A 16,854-nucleotide genomic window follows, 5' to 3' on the forward strand; every position below is an offset into this window, starting at 1 on the left:
ATACCACATCTTCTTTATCCAGTCATCTGTCGATAGACATCTTGGCTCTTTCCACAGTTTGGCTATTGTGGACATTGCTGCTATAAACATCGGGGTGCACGTACCCCTTTGGATCCCTACTTTTGTATCTTTGGGGTAAATATCCTGGGGAGGTTTTGAAGGGCTGACTGGATGTTCTTCATAGTGAAGGATACCAGAGGGCCAAGAACAGAACTATCTGGGGTGTAGCCGCCCCACCCTGGGAGAGAAGATTTGGCTTCCAGAATTCTGGACACGGACCATGTGCCCAGGGGCTCTCCTGCATCTACTAAGTTTTCCTCTGGGGAAGGAGGGATGATGAAGAGGAGAAGGGCCATCCTTTGAAAGCACACCTGGGAAGTTCTCTGGCAATCCACTGAGGAGACTGGGGAGGGCCCTGTTTTCCAAAGAGGGGCAGACACAGCCCTGAGAGTGCATGCAAATGATTTGGGGGGGCACTCAAAAGGAACTTTTACATGTTACTAGTTTCGTATTTATTTTAATGTTGTGCCAAACAAACAACAAAAAAATTGAACTAGCATGTGATTTCACACTTGTGGTTTCACCAGTATCATTCCTTGTGATAGTGTTTCTCATCCTCGACACTGGTGACATTTTAGGCCAGACCATTCTCCGCTGTGCGGGGGCTGGCCTGTGCAATGTACAACAGTTAGCCCCATCCCTGGGGTCCACCCACCAGATGCCTGGAGTAAGCGCCCCCACCCCAAGGTGAGAGAACCAAAAATGTCTTCAGATACTGCCAAATGTCCTCCAGAGATCCAAGATAGCCTTGACTGGGAACCATGAGCTTAGGATGAGCCCACTTATGATAGTTAAGTAAGCTGATTTAAAGAAAATCTATTTTTAGGTGACTTGGAACAAGTGTGATTCCCTTAAGGTTAACATGGCTAAGGGGGTAGGTGAGCGGCAGGAGTTTGGATAGAAGCAGACCAGAGGATGGCCAAACAGGGGGAGGGACCTGGGTCCTCATGCCCCGTCAAAGCCACGCCCACTGTTCTTTCCTGCCCACTCTCTTGCCTGGTCATCCCTGAGGCCGACGTAACGAAATGTGCGCGCAGGGGAACATGAGAAGGTGGAAGACTCCCCTTTCCCCACCATGTGTGGCCTTCCTGAGCAAGGATGGAGAAGCACGGTGGGTTTGCTCATTCCCCTTGGGTAGACTGAGGCAGAGACATGGTGAAAGGGCAAGAACCCAGGGAGGAGGCTGGAGAGTAAGATAGCAGGTGGTCCTTGCTAGAGAACTCCAGAAACAGCCACAGAGCTGCCCTTCCACCTTGAAGTGTTCACACAGGCTTGCCTATCCCGGACACTCAAATGCTGTTAGCTGTGGGGTTCTGGATGGGCTCTGGATGGGCTCCATCCTGTCTCCTCTCTTTACTGTGTGACCAATGCTGGGAGCCCAGGAAATGATCGATCCAAAGAAACCTCCCCTTCAAGCCCAGCCGGACAGGCAACTGTCTGTTGGGTTCGAAAGCTATACCTCAGCAGCACTTACGACTTTACAGATACCAGTTTCTGCTGTTCTCACCACAACCCTCCGAGGAGGGCACTACCCTCATGGTAATATTCCAGATGGGAAGAGGGAGGCTGAGAGGCTAGGTCGCCTTTCAGGGCCAGAAGATGGGTACGCAGATGCCCAGGTACACACGTGCGTGCACACACACAATCAGCTCATGTGTGTACCCACCTGTGTATGTGGGCATACATTCCAGCGGCAGGGGGATGGCCGAATGTGCCCATCCAGTCTCTCTGAGTCAAGGAGCCAAGAGGGTGTACCAATCCTCCTGGAGAGCTGGTGCAGAGATAAGTGACAAAGGCCATGGGAAGGTACTGACCTGGGTCTCCAGGGTGATCGGGGGACTTGGATGAGGGTCCTGTGGGAAGAGAGATGAAACACACGTAAGCGATGGGGAAAATGGAACCTACCAACCCAGCGAGATCTCTTCCGTGTTTTACTATCTCCCCCATTCCACGACTCATGAGAAGAGCTTGGCCCATCCCCAGTCTCTCCTCAACTTCCCTCCACACCCCGATGATTAAGGAGGCTCAAGTTTTTCATGCAAAATGATCAAGTGTAAGGAAATAGGAAAGAAAACACACTCATCGATTATCTCCAAGTGTGTTAAAATCCTCTATACAAAGGAGAGGATGGATCCGTAAGAGGATGAGAAATAAATCTGAAAGAATATCGAGTCCCGATTAGGGGCAAGGCCACCAATTTGTGTCTGGTCTTGGAAAAAATGAGGGAAGAAAAATAGAGACAGAAAAAGAAGAGCTTAATTCCTAGTTTTCTAGCACATTCCAATGGGCTGGGGAAGAGCCTTTTTAGGATAGAGAAGGCCAGAGAAAATTCCTATTCATTCACTCTCTACAAAAGCCAATTGACTGGAAATGCTTGGTGGTAATGTCGCAAGTCATTAAACATGAACTCTTTAGGTGGCGGGGGGGGGGGGGCAGGGTGGCAGAGAGGAGGGAGGGACGGGTGGGGAGGAGGTAGTGGTTTTCAGCAAGTGGTTTCCAAGGAAAACAGGAAACCCAGCACATAAAGGCTATTTTTGTCGGCACTCTGTCAGCTCTGAACTTAACCTTAGATTCACGATTCTGGGAAAGCAACCTCAAGCTGCCTGTTCCAGAGAATGGGAACGATTTTAGGGCCCTGAGGTGCAAGCTCAGTTTGGAAGCTTTGCTTTGTGCAAGCCGATTTCCCAACACGGGCTTCTAGGAAGCCACGCAAGTGGGCACCCCCTGGCCTACATGGTGAATAAGAAGGAAGTGCAGGAATCACGCTGTATTTGTCCTTCTGTGGTCTTAGTTCACTCAGCATAATGTCCTCAAGGTTCATCCACGTTGTCACAGGTGGCAGGATTCCCTTCTTTTTTAAGGCTGAGTAACATTCCACTAATACCTATACCACATCTTCTTGATCCATTCATCCATCAACGGACATGTAGGTTGTTTCCGTATCTTGGCCGTTGTATGGCTTCAGTGAACGTGGGAGGGCAGATGTCATGATTCCACTTACATGAAGAATCTAAAATCGTCAAATTCATGGAATCAGAGGGTGGAAGGGTGACTGTCGGGGGCTGGGGGAGAGGGAATGGGGCTTTGCTACTCAACAGGTGCAAAGTTTCAGGCACGCAGGATGAATCAACTCTAGAGTTCAGGCGTATGACGCTGTAGCTATAGTTGACAACACTGTATGGTACACACAAAATTTTGTTAAGAGGGTAGATCTCATGTTAAGTGTTCTTACCACATTAAAAAAAAAAAAAGGAAGTTAGCAAAATTGGAACATTTTAAACCCCTACCCTAGGTGAACAGTCAACTCATTTTCTTGATGACTCCTCTGTGGTATCTTTATAATGATGCCGAAGTCATTCTGAGCTCAAGATGAGGGGTTCCTCTCCCCCGATTCCAGTTCTGAATCTAGTTCCTAGCAGTTCTCCAATGGTACAGCTCAAAGCTTACTCCCAGGAAAACATCTAATTCTAATTTTCACACTCAGGCATGGAATATTCCTCACACCCAGGAAGATATGGAGGGGAACCCTCCTCCTGCTCTCTGGACATTGCAGCCTTGGCCCATAAAGGAACTTGGAGAGGTCTTGAAAATATTTTAGGCTTCTCTCTTCAAACCCTCACTAGCTCCTTCCCAAGGGTGAAGAAGTGAGAGCCATATGGGTGAGAACCTTCGCTGCGCCATTCGAGTGAGCTGGCTCGTTGTTTTAGCCATTCTTCATGGAGCCCACTCTAGCCAGCCTCTTGCAGGGAGAGAGAGTCAATCAATCTTGTTCTTCCAGTTTCCCTGGGACAAGCAAGCATACTGGACGGGGCCCACTTTTGTCTTTGGGAGGCAAGGCTGTCCTCCTGGTCTGTGAGGTCTTCAGCTCCGAGTCAGTCTGTGTGTCTGTCTCTCTGGCCATTCACATTCATCTAGATTCAGCCAGAAGATAAGAAGTTTCCTCTCGCACTCAAACATTAGCCTCATTCTCAAAGCCAGGTCCTAGTGGAGCACTAAACTGGGGTGTTGGGTGCACGCCCAGATTAATTAAGCTGTAGTTCACAGCCCGTTTGGCTATGGCTTAGGGTTTATGCTTCACTGCTCAGAATCCTGAAGGGGTAGAGAGGGGAGACTGCCATCCTGAACCCCTAAGAACAACTTCAAGGAAAAGACCATGTTTGGGAAACCACAGAAAACTCTGTCAACTATGTTGACAAAACCCAGAGCCTGATCCCTAGATATGATAAAGCACCAACCCTTTATCTGGTATTCCAAGATCAGAAACCCTACTGGAACATGGTCAGGGGTCCAATCTTATCTATTTAGCACATTAATGACCTAGCCAGGAAGAAGACAGAGTACTCCAAGTGGCCATGTCGTTAACATTCGGGGCTCACTTGCCAACAAAATGTTGCTCCCCTCCCTCTGTGCACATTCAAAATATAAGACTCTCCCTACAGAGGGTCCATCCAGAAGATTCCAGGTATGACTATATATCTGTGAGGTCTCACTTTCAGCAACATCCTCCTTAATTGGAAAGGTTAACGAAGTGGAACCGGGTCAATGATGCTGTCTGCCTAATCCATCTTGTCTGTCTAAACTGGGGCTCTTTGGTTTACAGTAGAGTAAATTCCTGTCTGTCAGGGGAAAGGCTCCTGGAGACCAAAGGGGAATTTGCAACATGCTCTCATGCTACAGTGGAGTGCTTTTGGAATCTTAATGCAGGTACCGGGAGCTACGAACTGCCTTAAGCAAGGAAAGCTCTTTCATATCATCTATTGCAATGACTCAATTGGGGAAGTCAAAAAGGGAACTAGGTAGACTGATTTAATGGCCTGCATTCTTCACCACTCCCTATAGTCACACCCTTTGGTCACATGACTTTGCATTTCTTTGCAGTGTTCTTCCCCATCCCTTGACCTTGGGCTTGCCCATTTGATTTGCTTTGTCCAAGGGGAGCTTAGCAAATAGGACATAAGCAGAAGCTTAAAATATGCTTGCGGGATTGAGTGGGAGCTCTTGCCCTTTTGCCATCACCGCAAGAAGAACACGCTCCAGGTACCCTGCTGGTCCAAGGAGGAGGAGACACACGTGGAACAGAACCATACCCAACCTGCAGCTTGAAGCCCAGCCCAGCCTTGATCAGCCAGCCTTCAGACACATACAGGATATACGCTTGTTGTTTCAAGCCATTGAGTTTCAGGGTGATTTATTATACAGCCATCACTGTGGTCATAACTAACTGATACACTTTCTAAAGATGGACCTTTGATAGAACCCCAACATGATGTACAAACCCTCCAGCCTTGGAAACATAAGGATACATACTCTCCCTTGGTCTTCCAATAAACCCCCAGAACCTGAAATAATTACAACGTGTAACTATGTTCTAGGACCTACTATGTGCCACACTCCACGTGAGCTGTACATTATGCTGAGCAAGGAAAAAACTCAACCACTAAGATCTTACACTATATATGAGTTAGCTTTCACCCCTCTTCGCCCAATGTACCGGTCCTTCTGAATTTATTTAAATGCCATCACAGCAACGTTAACAGAAATGATTGCTCAGAGTCCTCTTGCCCGGAGAAAAAGACAGTTTTCATTCCTCTGTTTCATTCTCGACTTTATCCCATGGGCATATTACTTGACCAAGGTTTGGAACAGTCATGAATACTAGTGATACTGAGTAACTTACTATGTTACTAATTAAGTGATGGCTAATAACTTAAGTTCTTACCATGTTCCAGGCACAGGCTTCACCTCTACACATGTAGAATTCCTCTGACCCCTTGTAACAACCCTGTGAGGTAGATACTACCATTATTCTCTTTACAGAAACGGGGAAACTGAGGACCAGAGAGATTGAGTAACCTGCCCAAGGTTGCACAGACAGTGCTGAAACCTGGATCGAACCCCAGTGCCCTGCACTTGAGATGCCTGTGCTCTGCTACTTTACGGTAGCCCTACTGGAGAACACAAGTCCACCCCAGACAAAGTAATCCTGCAGCCCGGACAGTGTCTACTACAAGGAAGAACACTCATGGCAAATCAGCAGCAGCACCTTAACCACGAGAATCCTTTTTTAAAAAGGTAGTGGACATGGTTGGTAGAAATTACCACACAGGCCCCGACTGAAAACAAAACACAGCCACCTCACCATAGCAGGGAACCAAATCCATCCACACCTATTAATGAGTTCCGACTCAGTCGCTAGCACTATGCCTGGTGGGCACCAGGAGGGGGCCAGAAAGGACTTTAAAGTGACTCTGTGCATGCTCCTATTCCCAAAGCTAACTGTTTAAATAAAAGGCGGGAGTCTGATTATAGATTCCGGAGAAATGAAACTTGTTGGCACCTCATGAGTCTTGCTCGTAAGACCAGGAAGCCAGGCTCAAATACTTTTGAGCCCATCGAGGCCAAAAGCCTGATTTTGACAAGCAATGAAGCTTTCATAAAGAAAAGAGAGAGAGGACGAGGAATTTCATTATCGTTCCATGCATGAATCAAACATTTCTGGTTCCCCTGGTCGGTGCTGAGCCCTGAGCCTGGCCTCAGCCATTGAAAGGGGTGTTCTCTTCCTGAGCTTTGAAGATCTCATATGATAGTGTTTGCTCTTGAGTGGTAAGCAATGGCTTTGATGGGGATAGGACAGTCCTGTGACTCAAGTCTTCAGAGCCAGACTTCCCCATCCGGCCCATCAAGTCAGCAGACAGACAACAGGCCCGACGGTCCAACCCCTGCATGGATGTACTTCGGAAGGCTGGCGTGGCCCCCTGTCCTGGAAAAACCTCTGATGGGGTCTACAGAAGTAGAAGCTTCCACCATCAGGAGATTGTGCCTTATTCTTGGTCACCATCAAACACCAGGTGCCTCGGGAAATGCAAGGAGCTCTTCATGGGATCCGAGATGGAAAGAAACAAGATCTCACCAACAGCATTCCTGCCTGCTAGAGGCCACCAAGGAAGACCACCAAGTAGTAGCTGAGTTTGGATGCCAAGCCAGACACCCAAAGAGATGCTGTCACTCAAGTTAAGGGACCAGTAGGAGGCCAAGAAAGTTCACGCAGAGGAAAACAGTGCAGGTTTGGGGTCAGACCCTGGGCTGAAATCACGCGTAACCCCTGTATTAGTTGGCTTGGGCTGCCATAACTGAACACGCCAGACTGGGTCGCTGACGGGACAGAAATGTGTTTTTCCCTAGTTCTGGAGGCTGCAAGTCCAAGATCAAGGTGTGAGCGGAGCTGCTGTCTGCTGAGGACTTTCCCTGTGGCTTGCAAATGAGCACATTCTTTCTCACTGTGTCTTCACATGGTCTTTCCTCCGTGCCTGAGCATCTCTGGCGTCTCCTTGGTGTCCAAATCTTTCTTACAAGGACACCAGTCAGACTGGATCAGGACCCACCCTATAGGCCGCATATGAACTTCATCCCTTCTGTAAAGGCCCTGTCCCCAAACACAGTCCTCTTCAGAGGTGCTGGGGTTTGGCAAGTCGGTAGAATAACAACCCCTTAGTAGACCTGTGACCTTGGGCAAACTTCTTAGCTTCTGTGAGCTCTACCTTTCTCATTTACACAATGTAAACAGGTGGGACCATATTCTCCAACAGCGCTACTACAGGAGAGTATAGAACTGACTAGGATTTTTTTTTTCCAAGTTAAAAGGGGCACTAGGAAATAATGACACTAGCTTAAGAGGTAGAAATCTGGACTGTGTCACGCAGACCCAGATACAGAGTCACCTCCTCATCCTAAAAATGGGATACCACTGGGGCACCTGGGTGTCTCAGTCAGTTGGGCATCTGCCTTCGGCTCAGGTCATGGTCCCGGGGTCCTGGGATCGAGCCCCGCATCGGGCTCCCTGCTCAGCGGGGAGCCTGCTTCTCCCTCTCCCTCTGCCACTCCCCCGGCTTGTGCTCTCTCTCTCTCACCTTCTCTGTCAAATGAATAAATAAAATCTTTAAAAAAAATAAAAAGAAAATGGGATACCACTGACATCGTGGGTTGCCCTCGATGGTAAATAAAGCCAGGTATTTTAAACGTCTGACGTATGATTAAAAGCTCAAAAATCATCTTCCCTTTGTTTTCTTCTTCCAGGCTTTTGAAGGCTACCAGCCCTCCACACCCAACCGACTAAACCACAGTTCTTCTAAACGGCCAGTTATTATCTATGCCAGCTGAAACAATCCTATGTGACAGCAGTGAAATGGGTAGATGGAGCTATTTCATTGTCTGGGCTTACTTGGGGCCAAGCACATGAAATCCTTGCAACTCTGCCAAGGAAGGTATCATGCTCCCCATTTTACAGATCAGATGAACTGAAGCTCAGGGGGGAGAATCTGCTCAAAAACACAGGTCTGATAAGGGACAGAGCCAGGACTGGTGCTTAGGTTTGGGAGCTGCCAGAAACTGGCACCCGAACCAATATCCTGGTGTTTCCAAAATGAACTTAGTGAATCGGGATCTCTCTGGGCAAGGAGCCAAAGAATCTGCATTTTATTAAACAGCCCTGGGGGAGTCTTCTGTATACCTTACACTGGGGCACGGGTAATGTAAGACGGAAAGCATCCAAGGTGATAGACAGCCTGTGAGAAACCAGGACTAGGACCTCTCACCTCTAGTCCCCAGCCAGCCACCGAGGGTCTGAGGTATGCATGGAGCTCTGGTGCTCACACTCTGTGTCCCCCAAGAAATGTTCATCATGGGGTGTCGTCGTCTGTCTGGGCTGCTAGAACAGAATACCACAGGCTGGGTGGCTTAAACACAACAGAAATTTATTTCTCATAGTTCTGAAGGCCAGAGGGTCCAAGATCAAGGTGACGGCACATTCTGGTTCATAGACCATTTTCTCCTTGCTGTGCCTTCCCCTAGAAGAACAGGTGAGGGAGCTCTCCAGTATCCTTTCCAAAATGGCGCTTGTCACATTCTTGAGAACTCTGCCCTCAAGAGCTCATCACCCATCTCCTAATACCATCACCCTGGGGGTTAGGATTTCAACATGTGAGCTTGAGGGGGACACACCATTCAGTCCACAGTGGGGTACAGGGTATTTTCTGCTCCTTCCCTTCTTTCCATGTATATGGTGATGGTCTCCCTCCTGCCCCAGAAACCCTGTCAACCTCCCTCTTCTTTCCAGCGTCCCCTCCCCAGGGATGTGTGGCTCCTTTTGACTCCCCTTCAGGGTCTAGATGCAGCCATCAAGGTGCTCGCAACAATGGGGCTTTTTCTCGAGATGTCCCTCTGGGATTTCACAATGAGCTTATCTCCTGTGTCAGCGGCTCCTGGGGCGAAGGCCGAGCACGTGCATGGTGGGCAGTACTGGTCGACAAGGGAGAGATGCCCCCAGCACAGAAGTCCCCTTGTTCTCTGAGAAAGGCTGCATGTGGAATGCGAACACCAGCCAGAATCACACAGCGTGCACCTTGTTGGAAAATGCCAACTCATCTTTAAGTAAGACTGGGAAGAAAACAGAAACCTCACTGACAGGTCAAGGGTGCTCACACTGCTTTAGCGGTATGGTGACAGATCGAGTCAGGCCCTTAAAATTGGGCTGGGGGTGGGGGGGGACGTTTTCTCGCTCTGTCATCGGTCTCTGTTTTTCAAAGTTTTAAACATTTACGGGTCTCTTTGCTACTCTGCATTCCCTCCACATTTTTTAGGCTACACTCCAGAACTAAGCAATGGAACCTCAAGATAAACTTCAGGCGCTTAGAGTTGGTTCACCACCCACGGCCTTGGAAGACAGAAGAAGCCACAGGGGCATGGAAACCTGGGAATGATTTTAATGCTTCTCCAGGTTGGCGTGTGCATCTTTGAGAACAAACAGTTATCAAAAATCTAAACCATTATGTATGAAACACTCTGTTCTGTGTGTGCCTCAAGAGATTCTGTGATTCTTTGCAAAGCACAAAGAATCACAATTCTTGGAACTACAAGGTTTTGAATACATCTACCTGAAAGATGAGAGACTTGAGGTCTAAAGTGTTAAGATGGGGTGGTCAATCGGTGGCATCTGGATGATTCATGCTGGGGGGTATTTTGGGGCCTGTAACATTGATGAAAGATTTAAAATTGTTGCCAAGGTCCTAAAACCAGGATACTTCACATGCAACCCCAGATTTCTCACTTCTTTTTTTAAAAATGAGAGATTCAGCAACACGGGACATACATTCCTCCAAGACAGCAAGGTTCCTGGCACTGTAAGCAACTGCGTCTGTCACCTCCACTGATTAACGCAATTCGCCCAGGGTCGCATGGCTGATCAGTATCAACAGTAATTGGAGGAGTAGCTAACATCGGCTCATAGTGAATGTAAGACATTATCGTTAGTGGATTGTAAGACCGATCTCATTTAAACCCCATAACAACAACGAATAGCTCCATTTTACAGATGGTACGACAGGCTCAGAGGAGAAAGTAATTTGCTCACCTTACTTGTTAGTAAGTAGCAGAGCCAGGATTTAGACCAGGGCAGCCCAGCTCCCAAGGGCTACACTTTTGGACCATAGAGTTATACTGCTTTCCAGTAGTACAACCACATCGTGAATTGGAATCACTAAACCAAGAGTTCATGGTTCTGGGACTAGCTCACGGTTCTAGGAGTAGCTCACCCTAAGAAGCCTTATGGAGCAGAGAACTGGATCACATGCTCCTCATACCAGATCTTCCCATCTCCTTGCTGGGGGTCTTCAGGCTAATTCTTTAACTTGTCACAATAATCATAAGGATAACCAACTCGGATGGACAATGTGAAGCCTGACTCAGACGATAGAGCAGAGCCCGCTCAGTCTTGGTGTACAGCGGGTGAACCACAAGTCACTTTCCTCTTGGAAGGCAAGGACTATCACACTGTAGTGTTCTGCTTTTCAGAGCTCAAAGGCATTTCAGACCAGAAACAAGACATGCCACGTGCCAAGAGAAATCTGAGAAACGCAGCCTCCACCCAACATAGCCGGGCAAGAGGAGCTGGTAGATCCCTCCAGGGCTCCACATCCTTCTGAAGCTGGCCACCTGGGCTCCGCCTGGACACAAGCCGCATCCCCAGCTCAGCCCAATAATTAGCTTTTCCCCAGGCACAGGCCGTGGCACCTACCAATTTTGCACCCACTTGCTGTGGTCACCAAGATGGCAGGCGGCCCACCGGAACCAATGCTGTCAAGTGTCCTACAGACACTGTCCAGGGTTCCAAAGACACTAGGTTTTTGTTCTATAGTTTCTGGGGCTACTGGGTGGGTTTTCTGTCCCACGGGGAAACTGTTTAGATGTGAGACCCAGAAGCCAAGACTGTGAGTGCCAGGAAGAGACTTAGAAGTGCAGGATAGGTGAGCAGCACCTTCCTACATGGTGCCCAAGGTGGAGATCACCAAGAAAGTACTTGGCCTCAAAGTCTCAATACGGCCCTATGAGCAGACATTACCAAGAGATTCCCATTCCTAGGAGATGAGACTTTTTTCTGTCCCTGACCTCAATCAAGCCCTTCATTTTCTGGTGAGGAGGAGGAGATCGAGGATGTGAAATGAATGTCCTAAGGGCCTAAGGTTCTTGGTACCACATCCTGGGTTCATCCCTTTTTGCCAAAATAAATATCTATGCATGTCCGTCCTGCCTTTTCTTCATTTACTCTTCTTCCCCTCCCTCCACACAAGAGCTTCTAACCAGGACACTTTTGTTCAAAGGATAGCATATCCCAGCTCTGGAAAAACTGATTCAGCAGTGCTTCGGGACTGGAGCATTTCCAAGAGGCCACACACAGACCTGCTGATTCAAGCCATGGGGGGAAACCAATCTCAGAATGCTGGGCACATGGAGGGGAGAGCTTGGTCATGGTTGCAAAAGGGGAGGGCCTCAGCTCCAGGCTGTGCCTTGGAACTGGGGAGACTTCTTCCTAGACTGGAAGAGATGGTTGGCAGGAGAACCTGCTGGGGACAGACGGGCAGAGGGTTCCTACGGTGAGAGTCAAGGTCAAAGCCAGGAGGTTTCAGGCGAGAGAGACTCAGTGCCTCCTTCCTGCCCCCTGGCCTTCTCCTAGGCTTCTCAGTGATCACGATGGTGGGGAGGACAATGACGGCATCAATGACGATAGCCATTAAGATACCTATGATGAAAATCCTTATGAAGCACATTTAGCAATTCATTTTAAAAAATCCTCATCCCATCCTCATGGGATGGCTACTACAGGATGGCCATGGAGTCTGGAAACACAGATGATTTTTTTTTTTAAGATTTTATTTATTTATTTCACAAAGAGAGAGAGATAGTGAGAGCAGGAACACAAGCAGGGGGAGTGGGAGAGGGAGAAGCAGGCTTCCCGCCAAGCAGGGAGCCCGATGCAGGGCTCGATCCCAGGGCCCTGGGATCATGACCCGAGCCGAAGGCAGACACTTAATGACTGAGCCACCCAGGCGCCCCAAGATGATTTTATATTATGCTCTTACGTTTGGGAGATGCCCTTGATGACAATGTGTATTTGCCTCTAGTTTCCAGACTATGGACCCTCCAGTAGTACTGTTGCTAATTTACAGGGGAGAAAACAGAGGCTCAGGAAGGTAACAAGACTTGCCCAGAAGCCACAGAGACAGGCCCGCTGAACCTTCCTATCTTCATAGAAAAAAAAAAAAAAAAAGTAATGAAAATGCTCAGATGTGGTATGGATTGACTTACATGGTACACAGTACTTGAACATTTTTTTTCACTAGTTGCCAACCTTCAAAAATTAGGTGATTTCACAACATCTAGATTTCTGGCTTTTCTTAAAATGTCAGAAGACCCGGCCAGGTGGGCATGCTGGTTGTCATGGCTGCAGCCGAAGCCAAGCAGCTGCTCCTTCCTTAAGGTGGGTACACACCCTCCCCTTGGCCATGATCCTCACCCTACCCACCTGGGCTGGCCTGAGTTTGTGACCCCCCCAACCCCATCTCTTAACCACTGCAGTTTACTGATCCCCCCAAAGGAAGGTACCATTTTAGCCCCTGGATGGCTTAGTCAACATGACCCCATCCTCACCTCCAGTCCCAAGAAAAGAAAAGTTCTGGATGCTGGAACTTGAGAGAAGAAAGAGAAAAGCTCTAATAATTTGCAAGTAAGTTCAACACTGTGGTTTATTCTTTTAGGAGCCTCTACCTGGAGCTCCACAGTCTAGACTTTTCCTGGGGTGGTGGGACCAGACAGGGGAGGTGGCAGTGGGCTTTGGTGCAGAGCACAGAACAGGAAGAGGTTATTAGCACCACTGTTTTCTGGCTTCCTGCATGGCCAACTCATACAGCTGCCTGTGAACTGGCTGTTTGTTCCTAGCTGTCCCGGAAGGAAGCGCTCTCATCACCCACGACAACAGAGTTGGCCTAAGGAACTGAGAACGTGCACGGGGACTCTGAGCCCGGCTCTCCTTCTGCACAGGGCAACCCCAGAGCTGCGGAGACAGGAAAATGGGAAGAAAGCACAGCCCGGGATAGAGCATCCTGCAGACCGCTGACAAAGCCCCAGCTGGGGGACAGGGAGGAGGAGGAGGAGGCCAGAGGAAGGGGGTCCGGCAGGGCACATGGATTTCATACAATGAGCTCCTTTCATCAGTGAATACAGGACTCGCCTCAACTCAGTCTCAATGGCTTTGTTTCTGAAACAACCCATTCTACACCCAGAAGGCCAAGTTTGCCAGACCCTGTGCCAAGGTCAGGCAAGAGCCTGAGACCCCCAAGCAAGCTGCTAATCAGCACCCAGGAGATGAGCATGGTGCTCAGCGCTGCTTGGCTGACCCAAAGTCTACAAAGATCCCCTTTTATTTTTATGCTTTTCTGCACTGGGGTTGGAGGGGGGGCTTGCTCACATGCGTGACATGTTTGGCATAACTGTAGGATCTATTCATGGTAGTAAATGCTCCCTTCCCACGAACTTCATTGAGACATCTGTGCAGAGGGGGCGGGTCAGGACGAGAAAGGACTGGAGAGGCAAGAGACAAGTTAAAGCCTGCGGTCTCGAGGTGACCAAATTCAAGATGCAGTAGGACTCCCTGCGGATGACCCCACAGTGGCCTGTTTTGCAAGCATGTTGAGAGCCTCCCCTTCAAGGATTTATTGTGCAGGTAGCGAAAAGCCTACTGGGGGCATGTGGGAAGTATTCCATTCAGACATGTTTGTTTAGCCCACACAAGGTTTTCAATAGGAAAATGTTCAATACGATGCCAACACCTAATATTCGGGAGGTTTCATGTAAAACTGCAAAGTCCTGGCATTTCTTGGAAAATCGGGAGACCTGACAACATGAACCCATCACCTTCATAAGGCACCAGTGGTCTGGATCTGGGGAGCAGGTGTCTCCTGTGGAAGGGGCATGTGTCCTGCAGCCTGCCCAGCCCCCAGGCAGGCTTCCCTTCCTAAGACAGCCTCATGGCCGCCATGGGCCCTGGACTCTGCAGTCTTGGATTTATGAAGCCCCAACGCTCTCAGCGAAGGCCCTGGGATTAGAGAGAAATACACGATCTGGATCGTAGGGTGGTTGTAAAGCACACTTGGCTACAAAATCCAAGGACAATTTGACTTAAAAAGCACAGATGAGCGCACATCCAAGAACACTGGGTTGGGAGCGGAGTCCACGCCCACGAGTAGGGGTGGGGGTCCTCTACCCTTATCACTCCCCACTATATACTATTTTGACAACTGGTCCTGCTTTCTCAAGGCCAGGGACGATCTTCTTTTGTTTTTATGTTTAACCAAGTCCTGCGGCTACACACAGACAGCACTCGGTACGTTCTTAACCCAAATCAACTGAACCCCAAGTCACGCTGGGCTGGGATTTAGAAGATGAACACTCAGAACCCAGCCAACTCAGGAGCTGTAGGTTTTCCTGCCTGTAAGTCAAGCTCCGACTGCAAAGATGGGCCTTGGGAATGAAAGGCCGAGCAGAAGGAGGGGAGCTCCACGGACGGATCAGCTCACAGGAGATGGAGCAGCAGAGAGGTTCCTCTGTAGACGATATACTGCGTATCTGCTGAGCCATGGGCTCCTGGGACGATATTCCACGTACTGACATCATAAAATGAAATCAAGTTCCCTATTTCTCCAAAGCTACAAAAACTCAAGAGAAATAAGGCAGGCCCCCTCCGTGGTGGCAGGTGCAAGATTATTTATTGTAGATTTCTAGGTCCAAGAAGGTAGATAGAGGTTTCTTCCACTTGCTTCTGCTGAATGGAGCCTGGACCATCATTCTCTGGCTCACATAGGATTGTGTGTGTGTGCCCATAAGCACACACATGCAAACGTCTGTGAGCATTCCCGTGAGTACAGGTGTGGTCTCTTCCGCCTGAGGTCCTCCAAAGAGCTGCAGTGAGATCTGTGGGTCATCCTTGCCTGGCATCCCTCATTTTGGGGAATTTCCTCTGAGTCACCCCACCCCTGGTACTAATTTCAAATGGCCACCATGGTGGGAAGGGGAAGCCCACTCCAGGAGAGATCCCACTGAGCAGACGTTTATTTCTGAGCCGGGACATTAACAAGAAAGAAGAAAAGAGAAAGCAGGGAGTCTTTTATTTCTGCACTTTGCATTTAGTTATAATTATTCATGCAGGAACATCTTTAAACACCAAAAGGGGGGAAATATTACAGTTGCTCTGATTTCACACGCTAACTGTATTTACATGCTAACAGCATTTCTCAGGGACAATTATCTTATTACTAGTGCACTAATCTTTTCAATCTTTTCAACACAGTTTACAGCTGCAGACTTCAAAAATTAAGGCTAATTAAGACCCTGTTTTCCAGCAGGTATGGTAAACTACTTACACATTTTAACCCAGTGAAAGAAAATTGGTATGGGGAAAGGGTTTGAAGGGGGGGCGGGCACAATGTCAAAGGTAGAGAGAAGAGGCTGTGTGGCTTCCATTAATTGGAGGGCTAAAACCCTCCCGACTGGATTGTAGAATCCAGCAGACAAGTTGCATTCCCGGAAGGACCTGCAGATATCAGGACCAAGGACAGCTGGTTTGGCCTGTTCCAGGGGACAGGGACTAATTTCCCTGGAACGGGCCAGGGACTAATTTCCAGTTCTGGCGTGCTTCCATGTGACTTCTGCTCTGGAGCAGGTGGAAAACATGGACTCTTGCGTCAGTTTACCCGCACTCAAACGCGGGCTTGGTGGATTACTCTGCTCGACCTTGAGCAAGTTACTTAACACCTTGGTGCCTCAGTTTCCCCATGAGAAATAGGAGGAATAATAACACCTACCCCTCAAGCCTGCTATCAGGACTGACTGAGTTCATATTTGTAAAGCACTTAGAATAACGTCTGGTTCACAATCATCATCCGATAAGTATTTCTTTTAAAAAGTGTGGGCTCTAAGGACTAATCACTGGAGGCCGTAACATACCTACTAAACATCTGTTTTCCAACGTGCTCTTGACCTCATACAATCTCATTGTATCAGGAGCCATTTGAGAATTGCTCATATATCATCAGAGCTGTATTTACTGTGTCTGTTAGCAACGTATTCTCCAATTACTTGTCCTGCTATCTCATTAGCTGCCATATAAAACCAACACCTTGGACCATTCAGGATTATTTTTTGTTTTGTTTTAAATCACAGAGAAGCAGACCTGTCCCGGAAGGGCTGTTGTGGCTCCCCAGATTTGCAGCTGAAGCCCTGAGACCCAGGCACAGCCCGGGCATCCCTGGTTGCAGCATCTGAGGAGACGCTCATCAGTTCCTCGCCGTGCTCAGGCCGCTAAAGGTCCTCGAGCACCTGCTGCGGGTTTCGACCCAGACGTGGCCATCTACAGCCCCATCTGTTTGAACTCTCACCCTAACCCCGTGAGTGGGCACCGAGGAATAGGGG

The 16,854-nt window shown here is 48.6% G+C and overlaps 1 protein-coding gene and 1 long non-coding RNA gene across 2 annotated transcripts in view; one reads left to right on the forward strand and one right to left on the reverse strand.

Annotated features, from left to right (window-relative positions):
• The window catches only part of LOC145721577 (uncharacterized), a 2,529-nt gene extending 1,958 nt beyond the window's left edge, over nt 1–571 (forward strand). Inside the window, exon 2 of the long non-coding RNA XR_014145335.1 lies at nt 153–571. This is a non-coding gene — a long non-coding RNA (uncharacterized LOC145721577). The remainder of the gene's footprint in view (nt 1–152) is intronic.
• Nucleotides 1–16,854, reverse strand: part of XYLT1 (xylosyltransferase 1) — a 292,085-nt gene that overhangs the window by 200,290 nt on the left and 74,941 nt on the right. The window contains exon 2 of the mRNA XM_081819949.1: nt 1,875–1,913. Within this exon, the coding sequence (XP_081676075.1) occupies nt 1,875–1,913 (39 nt within the window). The remainder of the gene's footprint in view (nt 1–1,874; nt 1,914–16,854) is intronic.

The sequence above is a fragment of the Leptonychotes weddellii genome, chromosome 5 (assembly GCF_054177405.1).
Source record: "Leptonychotes weddellii isolate Sample4059 chromosome 5, ASM5417740v2, whole genome shotgun sequence".
NCBI lineage: Eukaryota > Metazoa > Chordata > Mammalia > Carnivora > Phocidae > Leptonychotes > Leptonychotes weddellii.